The following is a 20,884-nucleotide window of genomic DNA, read 5'->3' as shown; positions in this document are numbered from 1 at the left end:
ATAAATGCTATTCCTCTCATTAAGTTGTTATTCCCTGTGATGTTCATTGCACTCCCACTATAATATAATGAGCAAAATTAACTCTAATGTAATTAGTTTTATTCATACCTAAAACCTCTATCTAATTTCAAAAATTACTATTGGGCTTTTGATTTCAGTGTAGTTAGGATACATGTGGAGTCCATGATTTCATGGCTTACAGGAAGTGTTAATTAAACCATTTGGTCCTTATGATCTTGTATTTTTTACTCCTAAAAGCAAGACTACTTCCTTTCGCATGGGCTTAGTTCTGATGAATGCACTGAATATCTAGAAGAGTCAAACATTTGGAATAATTGTTATTTATTGACTGCTTCTCCATGTCCAGATGTACAAGAAATAGTCAAACATCTGCCAATATTTTTGTTAAACACTCGCTCTCATCTCAGAGTTTTATTCACTCCCCGCCTTTTCTTTCTTTATATACTGTATCACGAACTCTGTAAAGTCCGACGCATCCATGCGGTGTCATGTGACTGTTCTTTGGCTTCACAATCCACGCGCAGTTGATGATTTAACTGTATCAACACCACTACCTGCAAATAGTTAAATCACCTTTTTTTTACTGCGCTTCTCACTGACTGTATTGTATGTATTGTATTGTTGTCTTATTGTATCATTTCGTTACACTGTGGCTGTGTTGACTGTCCTAAGCTGCTTTTGCACTGCAATTTCCCTCACGGGATCAATAAATTATCTAAATCCTTTTTCTAAAATCAGTTCCCTTACAGATATTTTTCTAAAAAATAAAAGCTGGACAAATGGGTCGGTCCTGATTTGGGTGAAAGACATTTTTTCCCACTGAAACCTAGCCAATGCATTTTAAATTTGCACACAGATCGCACGCAAAACAATAACCACCGTTCTGAACGGATACGGCTTCTGATCGTCTGTTGGAGAGGCACGCCACGTCCTGTGAACGAGAGCTTTTGCCGGCACATATTTGTTGAGCTCTCGGATGACACTGGTGTGACTGAGCTCCAGACTGCCCCTGCTCAGCGATGACTGTCAGGTTCCCGTTAATCAGCAGGTACGACATCTTTCACGTCTCTTACTGGCCGGTCTAACTTTAGCCAAAAAAAATCGTGCTTGGCTAGGTGGAGACTGAGATTACTGTACGTCTGAGTTGAGTCGAGCCTGGCTGCATTCCTGTGAAGAAATGTGCTCTTGCAGGAGGAAGCACAGCTGAGCTGCACGCTGTCAGCCTTGACAGAAACCTAGCGAGCCCCTAGAATTTTGATAGGCAGCGAGATGGAGTGTTATTCCAAATCATTGTCCTGGTATGGTGACTAGGAATACGGTACTACAGCTGTCCTTCAGATGAGTCTTTAAACTGGTGCCCCTATGACTTGATCAGTAAAGAATCCATGGTGTTTGTAAGGGGTATGAGCTCTGGGCCTGGACAATTCACTACACCAGCCAAAGTTCCCCCGTAATTCGATAGCTGAAAACATTTCTCATTTCTTTACCTTAGCTGATGTGTTTCTGGGACTGCTGGCAGAAAATAAATGCTACACATCCATCAGGTGGGGGCTGTACTTTGGCTGTGTATGAAGTGGGTCCTATCCTATAAGTAAAGCAGTAAGGGATTCTTCTCTATGAAAAGACTATGCAAGTACAAGGAATTATTATTCACTTAAAAAGCAGTTGTATAAGACACTAAGTGTATTTTAAGTATTGTCTGTATTGGATTGGCCTTCAGTGTGTTTTTTTACTTTTCCTGGGTTATACTGTACAGTAGGTTGAAATCTGAGTTACCTGGCTTGGCTCAGTCCCCTGCAAGAGTCCCTCCCAGAGAAGCCAGGCTATTGGCTGTTTCCAGCACAGGTAGGCGGGGCTTCCACACAATGTCACCCAATCTGATTGGTCTTCCATTGTATTGAGGTGAAGAGAATCATTGAAGTGCTTTAATAAAGAATGTGTAGATGGTTGTGTGTGTGTGCGTTAAGATTATGATTATGATTGTCTCAGGTTTGTACCTTTGCTTTTAAATCAATTCTATCTTTTCTCCTGTTCAGCTTCCAGTAGGGGGCAAAAACACCATCCACTGTACCAAATGCACGTAAAAACTATCATAGCACAGCAGACTAAACATAATAAAGATGAGTGTTGTATTTATTTAAATAGGAATTCATTATGAATGCCATGTAACCAGAGTGGTGTATAAACACTAGCAATATTGCTACAGTATGTGTATTTGGTTGTTGTTTTTTTTACATAAGCCTATTTTAAACTGTTTTTTGTAAGGCGAGGTGCAGCATTCTTTTCCCAGGACAGTAATATGACACTGCTGTAGTCACAGAGAAATACGCTGGAGAAGGTTTGGGAGAGTGGAGAAATTAGGGTGAAGCAATTATCTAACAAGTATTCTCCCATTTGTTTTCACTCTCAACAGGGCTCTGAAGGTCAGAAGTCTCTAATGGGCTACTGGCTGAAACACTTGTTACTTGGCTAAAGGCCAGAATAGCATTTCCTTTCCTACATTGTGATGCGCTCTTCAGTCTCCTGGTAGAATGTGCACTAAAACACAATGTTTTGTTCATGGTTGCATATAATACAGCAATGTGTTTTGTATGCAAGTGGGAGTCTCTTGTGTATAACAGGCTCATCATATTAAAGCGCAGCTTTTGAGAGGTGCACAGGTTTTGCTTTTTTTTTTCCTGGCCTTGGACATAAAAACTGGAACAAAATCAAAACACTCTATATTAATATATTATACAGTATATTATATATAATATACTTTATTAGATATTATATCAAAGTACCTTCAAAGTTGATTGCTAAAGGACATGGGACATAAGAAAGGTTACAATTGGTTTACAAAGTTACAAAGTTTGGATTGCTCAAGGTTTCATATGTGTCAGCCAAATCCCTGATTTTTGTCGAAGACTTTTAGTAATTTCCCTACCTCTCTTTCTGTGTTTGCCAGTGCCCCATAATTTTGTATCTTCAGCACATTTAACTGGTTTCCAAGTATGTTAGAATCTACTCTGCATCATTGACACTAATTAGATAAGGTTTTAAAACACATCCCAGTACACCAGTATCCTCACTGGCCCAATTACAGGGTATGGCCCTAAGATTATGCTCTGTTAACTGTTCATTAGAATGGTCTTGTTCCATTTGTGCAAGGTACCATGGATTCCTATGACTTGACTTTAATTTGAGAACTGACATTTTATGAGAAATTACATTAAAAGCTTTCTTGAAATCTAAAAATATTTTATAGTATGCCTTAATGTAACAATTCCTTCTTTGAAAATTTCAAATAATTTACCTGACCAACAACTCCCCAGCATGAGTTTATGTTGGCCATATCTTACACTGTCAATGTTTCTCTTAGTTTAGCACTCATTATCAATTACATCAGTGATAAATCAGTCTTATCCTTCGGATGAGATGTAAAACCGAGGTCCTGACTCTCCGTGGTCATTAAAAATCCCAGGGTGTTTCTTGAAAAGAGTAGGGGTGTAACCCCGGCGTCCTGGCCAAATTCCCCCCTGGCCTTTACCAATCGTGCTCTCCTAATAACCCCCCTCTCTGAACTGGCTTCCTCACTCTGCTCTCCTCCCCCCTGAGAGCTGGTGTGTGGTGAGAGTACTGGTGCACTATGGCTGCTGTCGCATCATCCAGGTGGGGCTACACACTGGTGGTGGTGGAGGGGAGTCCCCATTACCTGTAAAGCGCTTTGAGTGGAGTGTCCAGAAAAGTGCTACAGTATATAAGTGTAAGCAATTATTATTAAATTATTATAATTATTAATTAAGAAAAGTAAGTCTGATTAGTCTAGAGCGGTGGTTCCCAGTCCTGTTCCTGGTGACCCCCACGACTGCTGGTTTTCATTCCCTCCAGCCTGAATTAGAGACCTGAAGGCTTATTGATCCTAGAAGTCGCTTCATTGGAATATTTGCATTTAGTTTCTAGTCACAAGTTTGGGATTTTATGTCACTTACAGGAAACTACGGTTAAAGCTCCAACGTATTTAAGAGCTGGGAGCAAACAGGTCACATTATTATTATTATTATTATTATTATTATTATTATTATTATTATTATTATTATTGGGTCCATGAAGGGTTTGATTGTGGAACAGAGGGCTCAGCTGGAACACTAAACAACAGGTGTGTGGGTCACCAGGACTGGAAACCACTGCCCCTTGTTCAATTCTGTCCCCCTTTCTTCAGCACTAGTCCCTTATTTGCAGCTTCCATTCTGTTGGTTCAGCTCATTTAGCAAGAGTTAAATATCCTTGCTTAGGGTTCCAAGAATAACACCCCTCGTTTCTGTAAATATGACTGGGAAAATACCGCAACGCCTCAGGGATTTAACCCCTAGCCCCTGTCAGTTCGACTAAAATCACCAAATATGAATTCAGTTTCTTTATAACAAGGGACATGTAATTTATGTCTTCTTTTGTAAAAAACAGAATAAAATATTCCCTTAGCCAGATAACTATTTCTTCATCATATTGAATTTATAATCCTCCATTATCTTTGTAAATATTTCTTCACTTCTAAAGCCCCCTTTTCATTCTGACTTATTTCTAATGTCTTGGTTAAACCATTTAGAGGATATTATTTTGGAGCTGGATGTCACTGGGTTTGAATTTGTTTCAAGCCTTTAACTTAATGTTTTTTAGTGTATGTATGACTGTCCTTCTCTCCATCTATCCAAACATTCTCTTTCGTCATCCCACTCAAGGTCTCGGATGAGCTGGCGCCTTTACCAACAAGCAGCGGGCTCAAGGCGGGATACACCCTTGACACGACACCAGTCCATTTCAGGGCACACACTGGACAGGACACCAGTCCATTTACCTGTCATGTGCCTTTTGAAAACTGAGTTGGGAATTAATCCTTGACTGTTTCAACCATATCAATTTTCTTTTTTCGGCATTCCCCATCACAGTCTCCCAGCAATATAGTAATATTAATGGTACCAGTACCAAGGTATAGTAATATAACAACACCTTTGTTATAAATATTGCGTATCTGGTCATGCAATAAGCTGCATGTGTGCACATCTGCTTTAGCATAACTGAATTGTTGAGAACATAAAAAAAAGTCTTAAAATAATTTCAGGAGTTTCCAGTTCAACTGGTATAGATTCTTAATATCCTTCAGATTCTCTGATTTATTGCTACAGTTCTCTAGCTTGCAGGTTACTGTGGTATAAGGTCCCACCCCACCACCCCTTATGTCCTACCTATGGATCCAAATAAAATGTAACCATTAATTTGATATTTTCCCTTGCCGACCTCCCTAGCCACATTATACATTATGTATATAGTAATGTCTTAGTTCCCTACTACTGCTGTGGCCCTGGGTTCTTCCATCTTATCAAGCACTGAAGCAGAAGGGTTTGAGAATGTTTAAGTTTGTGTTTGTGTTTTTAATTGGTTCTTAGTGTTGGCCCAGGCTCTGCTGATCCCACCAGATCTGTTGGCCAGCTGGAATAGAGTGTGCATATTCTTCTTCAGCCATTTGTGAAATTGTCACTAAATGCTTTGAAATATTTAAATTGAATTTAGTCTTTCCATAGACTCCTCCAAGATGGTGAATCTACTGTGTTGTGGCAAAGCCTAGGCTATTTTGTTTTTATGATTTGTGCCTTCAAGAGAGCTTTTTGTCGGATAGCAACGTCATCCTGTTCCTGGCCAAAATATAATAATCTGTAATGAGAAGTTAGTCAAAAACCTTTGGCACAAAGAACTTTCTTCAGCCTATTTTAAACATCCAGTTGTTTCTGGGGTTTTAGGTTTAATATTGCCAGTGCTGGATTCAGGAATTTAAGTTTAGACTCATTCCTGCAGCAAAATGTCCGTTTCTCTCCGATGAAGTACTCTTCCTAGGCACAGATGTTTCTGGTCTTCTCTTTAGAGGCACATTCTCTATAACCGGTCTTTACACGACCATTATTTAATGTGTAATTATTATTTGTTTGTTTTTTGATTTACTGGACAAGGTCCTTTAGTGGGAAAGGTTCATTTGTTAAATGTTTCAGGTGTGATTCTAGAACCCTGTGCTTTAAGGTGTTCTAGCAGACATTTTACGTGGGTATGGGAATCTGGGCTCCGTATAATGACCAGTAATGCTGAGTTTGATAGCTTTCAAATCGAGTTGTAGTTAAAACTCAAGGCAGCTCGCGAGCAGAGCCTCACCCTGCGGTAAATGACAGCTCACTCCCCGAAGACGGTACTCTGTCCCAACTTTTAATTATTGTTGATGCTCTCGAGCTGGACTGCCCAGTCCTGGCTCCCTTGACCTCACTGTCCACTGTTTCGTTTTTTCCAGTCGTGCTCTCGAACACACAGTGTAATTAGGCCTTTACAATGACTGTCTGCTCCTAAAAAGTTGCAGTTTTGATGTTGCTTGGGAATTTGGTGAGGATTAAAATCTTTGTCGGGTGCCGTACCGAGGGCAGTCTGAAAACGTCAAATTAGTCAACTGTAAGTTTAATTTGGAACTCAATTTAAATGATCAAGAGCTCAGCTGTAACAAGTAATGAATAAAAAAACTAACAACTAACAAATCGCCACTGAGGTTGTGAGTACCTGTACTGAGAAGACCTGCTCCGGGGGTACAGTATGGTAGGGATCATATTATTTTAATTAGCTGACGTCGTCCGACTCCAGAAGACATCTGGCTCTTGTACATGTACAAGTATTTCTCTTTAGATGCACTGTCTGAGTGCATGGCTGAGCGCCTCTGGGTACCATTATTTATGACTTTATTTCATTTTCACAGCTGGCTGCTGGTTGGGTGGGTGAATTCAAATATACTGCACCAACATTTGACAGGTTTGTTAATTGCCCAGATCATCTGAAGATTTTCTGAATGCTGAACAGGTTTTGTTTCATGCACATTTTATGTCACATTTAGGGAGTGGAGCCACTTTTGAACAAAGTAATAGGGGAATTGTAACTGTAGTTTATTAGATTATAATAAACACCAGCATGAGTACCACTGTTATTGCTATACTATAACTACTGTTACCCCTAATTAAGAAGCCGGGTTTTGCTCTTCTCTGGAAGAGGTCTTTCTAGCGTATTGTACAATTTTAACATAACATCCCAAGGTTTAAATTCTACACTCTGCATGATTTTATTGAAATGTTATCCTAACATTTTCCTTGGTTTTTATATTGCTACCCCACATGGGCTAGAAGATGTAACTGATGGGTCAACATAAACACCTCAGCCTTTTTTATCAGTAGCCTCTTCAAGCTCAACCAAAGGATTTCTTTTGACAAACATGTTTGTGTCTTTACAGATACGTAATGTATCGCAGATCTAGTGGACTACAATGTCTCCATATCCTTATTCTGAGGATTTGAGAGATGTGTTACAAATAATCTGCTTAGACAAGTGAGCTCGGCCTAATCCAGTTACAGTCTGACATGTACACTGCATGTCATGTGCGCTGAGTGGTATTATTGTCAGAAATGAAATGAGATCAGTTACCAATTTCTCATATCCTGGATTGTGATTATAGTAGTTGGACTTGATGTACTCAGCTAAGTAAAACTACAGAAATAAACTGATATTCCAGTCAATTTTTTGTAATGTTACTGTGCATAAAAAAAAATATCATTTGCATTGAAGTGTTCGATTGCGCTTGGAAAACAGACAATCTGTTGAGTCTTTAAACTGTCCTTGTGTGCCCCACAGTAGACCAGGAGGTTGTTGTTCTAACTTTCTGGGATAGCTAAGATGAAGTAAATGGAAAACCGATAATGAGAGCACTTCTTTACACAAAGATCTGTGGGAGTCTGGAACTGGGTGTCAATGCTGCTACCCTGGCTTTTCCAGCAGAGAAATGCCTGAATGAGACCTTTCGATGAATTTGCTAAGGACAGCCAAATGTGCCAAAAGCCCTGTAAAGTTCATGTTCTTAAAACCTAGCCTCTGGGCTGTCGCATCTCATGCCAATCATACTTCATTTTCTGATGGATATTTGGATGATTTACTATCTTAGCAAAATATCCAGTACTGGTGTTCAATACTCTGTGAAAGTTGGAAATACCATCCATTTACTTATCCCTTTATTTACAAGATCATAGGGAAGCCAGAGCCTAGCCTGACCAGCAACAGGCTCAGACCAGAACACACCGTGAACAGAACACCAGTCCATTCCAAGGTACACCCATACACACACACTCCCGGACGCCAAGTAACCTACCGGCATGTCTCCGGACTGTACCCAGAGAAAACCCATACAAAGCTAAGGAGAACATGCAAACTCCACACAGACAGCACCCCAGAAATTGAGCACTACAAGGCAGCCATGCGAACCACTGCGCCTTTGCGCTGCACTGAACACTCTTCTTGCTCATCAGTTTACTGCGAGATTCAGAGGCTGCAGGGCGAAGGGGGACATCAGGTGAAGTTTGCAACGCGAGTGTCTTTGGTGATGAAATCCTCATTATTTCACCTGCGGTATAACAGGAACATAACATACAGTATTTACCGCACCCTTGTAGGCAGGAAAGGTAAACCTTGGTTTAGTGTTTTGCTCTTCAACTACTTTTCACAAATAAACTTAGAAATAGAAAAGAAAGAAATACAAGCAAAATTCTACCCAATGTGCCGTTCGCAACAGGAAAGATTATAATGGGAGATAAGCAAAACTGTGGAACCCTGTCGTAAAAGCCTTGTACGGACTTCCTGTTGCTTTAAGAATCGACATTGGCGTATTACTGTTGTTTTTAAGGGCCATGAAGAGAATCTCTTATATTTCTGACCTCCCGCTAAATTTCACCCTTAAAGGCACTCTCTGGTCCCCTGGCCTCTGAGTTCGGTTTGACTGCTGTGCGCCTAGGCTGTGGAAAACTCTCCCCAGTGAAGTGAGGAATGATGAGCCTCTGCTTGTTTCCACATCTCCTCTTCAGACCGGCCTGTCTGGACACGTCGAGGTTAATCCCACTCTGAGAGGAGGGGAACAACCACTCTCCTTCCAGTTTGGGCGTGTTCGGGGGGGCAGGGGGGATAGAGGACAGAGCAGGAGCAGCGGGGCAAGGACATCCAGAAAAAGAAGATGTAAAAATGGACAGAAGGGAGGGGAAATAGGGGAGGGGGTCTAAAGAGATGGACATCTGGGAGGAACCATCCTGGAAAAAGTCAGGAAAAGCAGAAATCTGTAAATGAAGGGAGATTTGGGAGGGTGTGGTGGCTCTGTGGCTGGAAGTTTGCCGGTTCATATCCTGCGGCTGGCAGAGGAATCCTACTCCGTTGGGCCCCTGAGCAAAGACCCTAACCCCAACTGGTCCAGGGGTGCCGTATAAATGGCTGACCCTCCGCTCTGACCCCAAGCTTCTCTCCCTGTCTGTGTGTCTCATGGAGAGCAAGCTGGGGTATGTGAAAAGACAAATTCCTAATACAAGAAATTGTATATGGCCAATAATCTTAGTCTTAAAATCAGAAAGAAATCAGTTTATCATTGAAAATTGTGGGAAGACGTGAGTTTAAGGACAATGTCGCCTTCCTGGAGTAGGAGACAGAGTCCTCATGAATGCACACAGACACATCCATGCAATCACGGCCAGGAGAGGTAAAATCAGGATATATCCACTTGGAAAGTGCATCACACAGCCAGATCCCCTGACAGCAGACCTCCAGCCTCCTGCAACTTCCACTAAATAAAGAGAGAAACTCTTTCTGCCACAATGCAGACTTATTCTTATATTTTAAGTTTAATAAATAACAGGCTTTTATTGTACAGTGCTTTGAGATAAGTGTTTGTGAACAGCACATTGTTAAAATAGTTGTATTATTATAAAACACATACAAAATACAGGGCTATAAGGGAAAACGCCCCATGATGATGAATGTTAGGTACATGTGGTTTTCTGTGTTTTTGCTGAAAGTTTACTTCAAGCGGCAGGGATTCTTGTTATTTCCTTAAAGCACATCAAATCGTGGCACTTCACAAACACTGACAGCAAAGCAACTGCTGTAATTTGTCCAACTGAACTCTTCCATTAGCTAATGATCCCAGTAGTTTTGGAATAGCTTGAGATTCTCTGCTTAGCTAATAAGCAAAATTACCACTGCAGACCTAGCAGAAAGCCTATTGACCCATGTAAGCATTTCATTATTAGTAGCTGTAATAAAAAAACATGTTCTTTGTTCTTGGCATCAGTTCTTACATTTTGACATTTAATGGAGGCTCTTAAATGTTTTTGGGCATATGAGACCAAATCACAGTAAACTGTTGACTGCACATAACCCGTAAAAGACATGTCACACAGTACTGAAAAGGTGTAAATCCCCAAGCAACCACCAGAAATGCATTATTAACGAGCGCAAACTGTTAACACACAATGATAACAACTGATTATTATTTCATTTCCTCATCATCTGGAGAGAAAGAAGTTTCAAATCTACATTAGCTCGAAACAAACTCTGCTTTGGACTTAATCCAAGACAGAACGTCTCTCTCCAAAGAAAGAATGGTAGAATTATGGGAGATTCACAACATTTGGTTGCTTTACCGACTTCAATTTGCGTTCGTGCAAATAACTTAGTATTCTGAGAATTACTGTATAGCTAACATTTTCTAATTTGGGTGGCACAATGGTAAGTACTGCTGCCTCACAGCCCTGGGTCCCTGGTTCAGTTCCTGGAGTGCTGTCCACGTGGAGTTTGTATTGTAACGCAACGGGGGCTCAGGCGGGCGCCCTTGCCGCATCTGGTCGGCCCCTGCACCCTCCGGGGCTCGAACCCGGGACTTCCGCGTCTCTCTGCAGCGACCTAGCCCCGTGAGCTAAAGAGAGATCTCTCCACAGCCCAGTAGCTGTGGTCCTGCTATCACAGGGAAGGGCGGTGACGTCACCCGCTCTGGTACGCCGGCTCTTACACAGCGCCTGTCGGCCGTAAGCGTTACACTCTCCCCCGCTTAAATCGCCGTCCCCGGCGAAGGGCTATCCCACCCCGCTTCTGACACCAATGTAACGCAACGGGGGCTCAGGCGGGCGCCCTTGCCGCATCTGGTGGTGTCAGAAGTGGGATGGGATAGCCCTTCGCCGGGGACGGCGATTTAAGCGGGGGAGAGTGTAACGCTTACGGCCGACAGGCGCTGTGTAAGAGCCGGCGTACCAGAGCGGGTGACGTCACCGCCCTTCCCTGTGATAGCAGGACCACAGCTACTGGGCTGTGGAGAGATCTCTCTTTGGCTCACGGGGCTAGGTCGCTGCAGAGAGACGCGGAAGTCCTGGGTTCGAGCCCCGGAGGGTGCAGGGGCCGACCAGATGCGGCAAGGGCACCCGCCTGAGCCCCCGTTGCGTTACATTGGTGTCAGAAGTGGGATGGGATAGCCCTTCGCCGGGGACGGCGATTTAAGCGGGGGAGAGTGTAACGCTTACGGCCGACAGGCGCTGTGTAAGAGCCGGCGTACCAGAGCGGGTGACGTCACCGCCCTTCCCTGTGATAGCAGGACCACAGCTACTGGGCTGTAGAGAGATCTCTCTTTAGCTCACGGGGCTAGGTCGCTGCAGAGAGACGCGGAAGTCCCGGGTTCGAGCCTCCAGTCGGGATGGGGCCGACCAGATGCGGCAAGGGCGCCCGCCAGAGCCCCCGTTGCGTTACATTGGTGTCAGAAGCGGGGCGGGATAGCCCTTCGCCGGGGACGGCGATTTAAGCGGGGGAGAGTGTAACGCTTACGGCCGACAAGCACTGTGTGTAAGAGCCGGCGTACCAGAGCGGGTGACGTCACCGCCCTTCCCTGTGATAGCAGGACCACAGCTACTGGGCTGTGGAGAGATCTCTCTTTGGCTCACGGGGCTAGGTCGCTGCAGAGAGACGCGGAAGTCCCGGGTTCGAGCCTCCAGTCGGAATGGGGCCAACCAGAAGCGGCAAGGGCGCCCGCCTGAGCCCCCGTTGCGTTACATTGGTGTCAGAAGCGGGGCGGGATAGCCCTTCGACGGGGACGGCGATTTAAGCGGGGGAGAGTGTAACGCTTACGGCCGACAGGTGCTGTGTAAGAGCCGGCGTACCAGAGCGGGTGACGTCACCGCCCTTCCCTGTGATAGCAGGACCACAGCTACTGGGCTGTGGAGAGATCTCTCTTTGGCTCACGGGGCTAGGTCGCTGCAGAGAGACGCGGAAGTCCCGGGTTCGAGCCCCGGAGGGTGCAGGGGCCGACCAGATGCGGCAAGGGCGCCCGCCTGAGCCCCCGTTGCGTTACAGTATGTTCTCCCTGTGTTGGCATTGGTGTCGTCTGGGTGCTCTGGTATCCTCCCACAAGAGAGGAAAGATGGCAGGTTAATTGGCTTGTAGAAAAACTGGCCCTGGTGTGAGTGTCTGTATGAATAAAACACTGAAAAAAGAGTGGGTGTGAATAAAATGTATATAGAAATATTGACTTAATATACTGTATGTATTTTTTTGTTACCTTCAAAGCGATGTTTTGCTTTCTAGTATCTCCATAGAAGCAGAAAAGGTATAGCAGAGTTATAAAAGAGTGGTGGTAGTGGTGTGTGGGCTGTGAGTAAGGTTTTTAATTCTTCTGCAACTTAGCGACTTTGCTTCGCGTCTTTATGCAGCTAGACGTAATATTAGCCTCCATGCCGGATAACAGTCACCGCGGTTTTCCTTGAGAGCTTCCACATCATGAATAGCTCTAAAAGCATCGTGCGTCTCTCCAACCCAGCAGGGATCCATGGTGTTGTAATATCACCCACTCCGGTCCCGCTCCTGCCTGGGAGAGACTCCACGCTACGTCATTGGCGTAGGCGCTCCGGTGAATGGAGAGGTGCGGCCGCACTCATTAGCATTACGTACACACAGCAGCGCCGGGAGACGCAGAACCAGTAGTGGGGAGGGCAATGCAAAAGGCAAAATAAAAACCTCGAAAAACGCCTGCTTCCTGACGGCGCTCTCGGATTTCGGGAGGAAAAAAAGGGAGGAAAAAAAAAACCCCAAAACGACGTGAAGCATGAGCGAGGAGCAGACGCAGAGCTTGCCCTGCGAGAACCGTTCTGGTGAGTCGCACAAGTGCATTGCAACGTTTGGGGTTAAATGACCTTATACACTGTGCATTACCTCACAGGTAAATATCAGCTGATCCCGCTGACAGCTCGAATATGTGAAAATGCGCGTCGGTGCTATCTCCTGCTTATCTTTATATCTGGTCGGCTAAAATGTTATTGGCGTTGGATCATTTCGTCCGAACTCAAGAAGCTGGTGTTTGGACCCTTGTCAGGCGTTTTGCTTTTGTGATCAAATCTCTCTGGCATGATTGCTGCTGTAGCAGGGTAGTGCGGTGTGAATATGAAAGCGGTTCTGTATTTTTCGGCTCGGTACCCGGTTGCCCCTTTTGGACCTCGATGGTTTTCTCACTGATGCTTGGATGCGAGTTCGGCAGAAATGAAGTAGTATTGATAAGAAGGGGCATGACCACTCGCTGTGCTTGTGTTCAGAGGGTCTGGCTGCAGTCCACTACTATGACGTTATGGTTAGCATTTTTTTTATCCTTTTACACACTGAAGCGTCCGTGCACAGTGCTGAGGTGATATACTATGCAAGATTGTATTAAAAAAAACAGCGTTTGAATATTTAAACATTGCATTTGTAGTCGCACAACGTGAAGCTAATGGCAGAATTGGATTCGCCGTTAATCGTGCACCAGTTATATATATTTTTAATTCTTTATTCATTTAGAATAATTAAAACACTGCTCTGCGTACATCATAACTGAAAGCAATCCCGAAGCTCTCGTACATACAGTATATGTCAGTGAATACGTATTTATCGTTATTGTGGGTACGTTTAAGGGCACGAATATAATTATTTGCTTAGATTCATGTCATCAGCTTTGAAAGAAAAGTCTGAACAGTCCGCGAGAGTAATTTCAGGTATCCGTTGTGCAACCGGGAAAAAAGGACTGTACAGTATAGGGATGAATAAAAGAAACATGATTACACCGCATTTCAAGGTTGAAAAATTGCAACACATACACACAAAATGTTTTTCGGTTAGGAAAAAGTGTATTCCAGAGATAATATGTAATATCCTTTGAATTATTATTTTAAGAGTTAATTTTGATTTTTTTTCCGCTATGTTGATTTATTGGAATTCAGAAGTCTAAAACTTAATACTAAACATAGCCCAGTGTTATAGACAGTAAATGCTGTTTCTAATGCTGTGGACATGCACTGTGTAGGAAGGATATAAAATCTACCTTTACAACTTCCATTTTTAGGGCTAGAGTAATTCATGGTGAAGAGGCTGTAGCTCTTACGCATTGCAAAAGGTGCAAGTGCACTAAATGCCCAGAGAAACCAATAAATAAGGCTTTCTTTGTATTTATGATGAAGTCAAATATGAAGGAAATAATATGAAATTTCTCCTTGTTTTTAACTGTTCTTCTGAAATTATTCTTTTGTTATGTAACCCGAGCTATCTCCATCATGATTTTCTGGTTCGGGAGACAGTACACTACAAGATTACACCACTAAATGGTAATATCTATAATGTCTGCTGGTCTGAATAGGTGGCACTTTGCTGTCAGTGTTTTTGTACCGCTACATTGGAAACTACACAGAGTGTTGGGAAGCTTTTTTCTAAGGCAGCCATTCTGTAGTCAATTAGGCCAAATCAGTATTTAATAATGCAAATCAATTCAGTAGTTTCAGTAAAAAATGGTCTTCATTTGTACATTTCTAGGTATCTGCTAAGACAATTAAATTAACATTTGCAACAATTATTTCAAATGTTATTTTTGTCTTTAGAGTACCCTTTCTATTAACCAAAATAACTTGTATTAGCAGAACTTAAGATGTTCCTGTCATTTTCCTTTTTGCCAAATGTGTTCTAGGAATAAAGTCTCCTTCTGAAAAGGTCTGACTGTTTTCTGATTGTGCCCTTTTGGTCACATTCGATCATACTAATTTACAACCAGTCTAGATGGGCCGAATTGTCTCCTCTCGTTTGTAACGTTTCTGAGGTTTTTCTACTGTGTATAATAACCCAAGGACTGCAAAGGAGTGTGCTTCCCTTATAATCATATCATTTCAGTTATACACCAGTGTGTTACCATGTTACATGCTTTCAGTGTCTTCCTCAAGTAGTACTTTGTACCACTGATTCCAGCATAGTGCATCCTCCTGGCAGGAACTCTAGAATAATGGTCATTCTGGGGCTTTTCATGGTGTAATAATGAGGTTTGGAGTAAATAATTACTTTAATTTCGCCTCATATACCTGCATAATAGAGAGGCACTCTGTGCTGTGTAAAAACAGGCTACCTTGTGTGGTGTGATCTTCCAGTAATAGCTGTTCACTGGGGGTTGCCTCACACTGTAGTTGCCTGCTATGTGAAAAGATGCACAGTAACAATATAGTAGGAATTAGCTTGTTAAAATGAGTATCCATACCGAAATACTGCGTATAACTTGAGCACATGTTCTCCCTTTGCCAAATTTGTCATTTCAGGTCAATGCTAGGTAAAGAAATGAAGGGGAAAAGCTCACAACAACAAAATCATTCACGTATTCATTGTAAATATTTTTTCCATTCTATATTGCATCACGTCGCTGTCCGTAACCACTTATCCCATTCAAGAGCTTATCCCAGGAAACGCTGGGCACAAGGCAGGATACACTCTGGATATGACTCCAGTCACACACGCCACACAAGCAGGGACACCAGGGCCAGTTTTACAGAATCCAGCATGTCTGTGGACTGCTGGAGGAAACCGGAGCACCTAGGGGAAACCCACATGAACCCGAGGAGAACATGCAAACTCCACACAGACAGCACCCAGGAAATTAACTCGGGGCCCCAGCACGGCGAAGCACTAATGCTGACCACTGCGCCACCGGGCCGCCCTCCATTGTACTAGTAAAAAAAGAAACTGATGCAATTCTTCAAGTCCTTCAAAGACAGTTCTTTTAAGAAGTACCCACTTCGAATGTATTTCACAGTATAAGAATGCTTTTCTTTAAAGGTTTGTCGATCTTTGAAGTTGCACAGAGTCTGATGGAAGAACGTTGACGTTAGGGGAGAAGCAGGAGTGTTTTGAACAGAGCAGAAATTCAGCAACAGGTGAAATTATGCTCTTGCGCGCTTGTCTGTTAAATATAATCCCAAATGGTAGAAAATGAACCTCCGTTCCGAAAGCCATTTACATTTTTTTTCTTTTCACCATAATTACTATATCAGTTAGCGTAAGTGCAGATGTGGGGATAAATAGTCTGTCCTGGGATTTGATTTTGAACATTTAAACGTGATGTGCAAAACGAAAAGGGCTTTTATGCGTTTATTTTTTATTATGCAAAAGCAGTGTTTTGGTAAGCGTTTCTGATTACTGTTTGAGCAGCATGAGACTAGGTATGAGATACATAGTAATGTATATGCACAATAATTATAACCCATCCTCCATTTCCCTTTGGGATCAATGAAGTCTTATCTGATCCATCCAGCTCAGGGTCGAGGGGGAGCTGGAGCATACCCTGCCAAGCAGCAGGAACTGGGCAGGACACTCCCTGGATGGGGTGCCAATCCATCGCGCAGCAGACACACAGACACAAACACTCACACAATCGCACCAGCATCCATTTTACAGAAGCCAGTTATCCTACCAGTATGTCTCCGTACTGTGGGAGGAAAGTGGAGCACCCAGAGCAAAACCAAGGAAACGCAGGGAGAACATGCAAACTCCACACAGACAGCACTGCAGGTCTGGAACTGAACCCAGGCCCTCAGGCCTGTAGGTCATCTCTGCATTGCTGTTCCGCCCAAAATAAGTCAAATAAATACATGAATTAATTGTATACAACAGTCATTAGCTGAGCTCATTGTGACACTACTGAAAAGTCAAGAACGTAAAGCAGAGAGGTCAATATACAGCATACAGTGGCCTGCACAGGAAAGAGGATATCATCTCTATCATAAGATCCTGTCATACCATCTTTAGCATTTGTGAACTATTTTTAGCGTCCCGTGGGATGACCATGGGATACGAGTGGAATTGTCCCTCTTGGAAAATGAAGACCTGGAAAATCCAGTAACTGTAAACATAAAGGAAGTGATTCTGCTTTTCATAAGACTTTCTCCTTATAGACTATAACCATGCGCAAAATAATCTATTTCTTTTAAGAAAGGTGCTGGCTTAATAGTTTTTTTATTGATCACTGCTCTTCTCTTTTAACAATGCAGAGGGGGAAAATGGCTTTTGTCGGCCTGGCGGTTTCGTGCGATTAGTATTTTCCTGCTTAACCACGTACCAGCCGACTGCAATATACCCACCATACCGTACAAGTGTGTATGCGTGTCGAAAACTGTCAGCTGCAACATTTGCACTCCAACACGGTGCACATTTCACAGTACACTAAAGGCATTATTACCCGATCAATCTGAGGGCCTTCCAGTGCAGCTTGTTAATTTTTATTGCATCCCAGCTATGTTCACTGGAGACATTCAAATGCAAATTCTCCGGCCCTGTCACAGAAGGATGAGCGGCCTTTTCAGTGCAGTGAAACCCGGCAGGCCGAGATCCTTGCTGGGTTTCCTCCAAGAGGTCCAAGCTGGAGGGGCATTGTGAACGTGCAGCAGGTGGAACGAACGAAGGCGACGTGAACCCTCCTGCCTTGTGTTCTTCAAAGATTAGGCAGGCAGGCAGTCAGTCAGCATTTGAAAATTAGAGCCTGATTTCCGCAGAAACACAGAGCCATCAGCTATCTACTTATGGGCTTCATTTACCAGAGAATCTAAGCAGGATACTGGTTTGCCAAATGCTGCAGTTGGTGAGCTATTTACAGAAATCACAGAATCTGTAGATCTTGACGGCAACACAACCCACACTATATCTTGGCATAATGTAAGACGGAAATCTGATTGATTCACATTTGATTGGCTATTACGCTTTGCACATCACTGTACATTTCTCAGATGTGTTATGAGCACATCTGGGCCTTATCAAGCTTTGGGTCCCAACTCATTTCAGATATTGTGCATATAAATAGGAGAATGAAACGGATTGTGTAGACCTTAGTTCAACTGCCTTTAAAGTATTGCTGGACTATATAGGTCATTGTTCTTCACAGAAAATCTCATTCTTAAATGTGTTTCCTCGTCTGTGAAAATGTCTCTCACACTCCAGCTATGTCTTGTTCACAGCTCACTATTGTTAATGCTTACGTTGCTGAACTGCACAACTCAGGAGCCTATAAGAAAACCCAAATGCTGTTTGATCACCACATCACCAGGTCAGACATAAACCGAAGCCCTGTGGTGCAGTAGATGGGAGTTTAAATCAATTTTCCCATTGACTCAGTCATCTGTCCTGCACAATTTACTGGAAAGCCTGCTGGAAAAGGGCTGGTGTTATGTCTTAACTAGGGTGATTTCCCACTATTGAGATTAATACTTCCCTGTGTGGTATAACATTCTTGACATCAGAGGGAGTTAAGCTCATTACCATAGTAGGGATGAGAAGGGTGGCATTAACAGGATCTACTTTTGGTTTGCAGGCTGTTCTCAGCAATCACCAGAGACTCAGCCAAGAGAGCATTCCAGATCAGACATGGATTCTTTTTTTTTGGAAGCATGTACACTCTGTACTTACTTTATATGAAGAAGAAAGACCATTTTTGTATCCCCAGTACTAGCAGACTACTTATATAGAATATAAAATAGTCTGTATGTACAGAATATTCTCCGTATATATTATTACACAGTATTAGACATAATACAAAACATGGCTTCTGTCATAGCTACACTACTTTTGAGTTTCCCTGTCTAAACAACAGGGCCAATATGGTGCATATCGGCTTCTTCTTCTTCAAAAAAATGTATTTTCCAAAATTCCAAAAACTAGTGTCCATAGAACTGCAGCATGTGTCTGAGGCTCTGCTAGCTTCCTAGCTTCATGGGCAGCAGAGTTTAAGCTCACTGGAAGCCTCTGCTTTCTGATTCCAAAGCATCAACTGACCAGTTGTCTTTAGCTGTTTGTTGACATAACCTTGGACAGCAGGTCATTCTCCACAGTTTACTGTGGAATTTAGTTTAGATAAGAATCTCCATTTTGTCTCCCCCTTTCACCCTCTTACAGGAAATAAGAGAGGCTACAAACAAGAGCAGGCCAACAGGCCCGCTTGGTAGTTCATTGATGCAAGGATCTCATCCAGCTGTTTCTTGAACGAAGTCAAGGATGAACTCAGTGACATGGCTGGGTAGCTAGTGGGTGCTAGTGGGTCCCCCGTGGTGAAAAACGTGCCCCCGGTTCTCAGCTCTGAATGCCTTTCCAAGGAGCTTCCACATGTGGCATCTGGTTTGTATTTCACTGTTGGTTTCTGAAGACGTTCACTGGGTTGACCTTGTCACTGTCTTTTCCTAGCTTTCCTTACAGAATAGACTTCTCTGTTTAAGATATTTTTATTTGTGAGTAGAGGGTGGGCGTTCAGCTCGTCTTATTGCTTTTGTTGGTTGTTTTTTTGAAGACAAATTCATAGTACATCAGGTAGTACATCCTCTACTGAGGCGTTTAATGGCATTTGGTAACCTGGTGAAGAAAAATAATGGTTACGGAAGATACGTTTTATGGGCGGCACAGCGGCGCACTGGTTAGCATCGCTACCTGTCAGTGCTGCCTCTGGGCATGAGGTGCTGTCTCACGCGTGTTTGGGTGGGGTTGCCAGTGGGATTTCTGGTTTTTGTGTCTGTACTGTATGTGCCCTGTGATGGACTGGCCTCCTGTCCAGGGTGTGTCCTGCTTTATGCCCGTTGCTTGTCAGGTTAGGCCCCGGCTGCCCTACGTGACCCTGGATTTCCTGAATCGGTTAACATTAAACATTTCACAAGTTCCACTCTAGATAGATAGATACTTTATTGATCCCGTGAGGGAAATTGCAGTGCAACAGCACAGACAACACAGACATAGTGTAATGAATGATACAATAATAATAATACAATACATACAATACGATCAGTAGAAGAGTTACTCGCAGCCCAGAACACACAAAGAACAGAACAAAACCAGAACAGAACTATACACAAAAAAGTCGTATTGCACAATATGACTATAGATAAATATAAATGTATTGCACAGGTGCCTGGCATATATTGCACAAAAACGGTTTTAAAACGGGAAAAGAAAAATAACAGATGTATCAGTTTACTGTTCAGTCCAGAAACAGGTCGCTGTCAATGTTGCCTCTGCCCAGACGCAAGGTGGATGCGTTGTACAGTCTTCTGGCAGAAGGCAAGAATGACCTCCTGTAGCGCTCCCTGTCGCACTGTGGATGAATCAGTCTATTGCTGAACGTGCTCTTCATTAATTTAAAGTTCATTTCCCGTTGACTTTGTGTTCTGTGAGTCTGGTGGAGACGTTCATGGAATGCCGTGTTTGTTGAAGGTCTGTGGAAATGTTCTCAATCAGAAGACATTGGGATCCGGCGGGCTTTCAGGTCATGTTTTCTGTCATGGTGTTGGCACTGCAGCTTCAAACCACATTTCCACTGCTTTTTATTCTCAGCAAGCCCTTAGAAAAATAATAATATTATAATAATAATAATAATAATAATAATAATAATAATAATAATAATAATAATAATATGGATGATGCAATGACGAGGAGAACAGAGTGATGAAGCCTTTTCATATATGAGGATTAATAGGAGGCCATGATTGGTAAAGGCCAAGGGGAAATTTAGCCAAGACACCAGGGAAACACCCCTACACTTTTTGAGAAACGCCCTGGGAGTTTTAATGACCACAGAGAGTCAGGACCTCGGTTTAACGTCTCATTTGAAGGACAGTGCACTTTTTTACAGTACAGAGTCCCCGTTACTATACTGGGGCATTAGGACCCACACAGACTGCAGGGTGAGCGCCCCCTACTGGTCCCACTA

At 43.0% G+C, this 20,884-nt stretch overlaps 1 protein-coding gene across 13 annotated transcripts in view; it reads left to right on the top strand.

Annotated features, from left to right (window-relative positions):
• Positions 1–20,884, top strand: part of dtna (dystrobrevin, alpha) — a 146,922-nt gene that overhangs the window by 12,312 nt on the left and 113,726 nt on the right. Inside the window, exon 2 of one of the 13 annotated variants that reach the window (XM_088642491.1) lies at positions 878–1,069. The exons of 11 other annotated variants lie outside the window; for them this stretch is intronic. In XM_088642491.1, coding sequence (XP_088498617.1) covers positions 1,041–1,069 — 29 coding nt within the window. In that variant the 5' untranslated portion in view covers positions 878–1,040. Of the gene's footprint in view, positions 1–877; positions 1,070–12,791; positions 13,017–20,884 lie in introns of those variants that run through there. One more of the 13 variants, XM_088642494.1, reaches the window with a different exon arrangement.

This window comes from Lepisosteus platostomus, chromosome 8 (assembly GCF_059453375.1).
Source record: "Lepisosteus platostomus isolate fLepPlt1 chromosome 8, fLepPlt1.hap1, whole genome shotgun sequence".
Classification (NCBI taxonomy): domain Eukaryota; kingdom Metazoa; phylum Chordata; class Actinopteri; order Semionotiformes; family Lepisosteidae; genus Lepisosteus; species Lepisosteus platostomus.
This window is presented reverse-complemented; position numbering and strand designations above follow the sequence as displayed.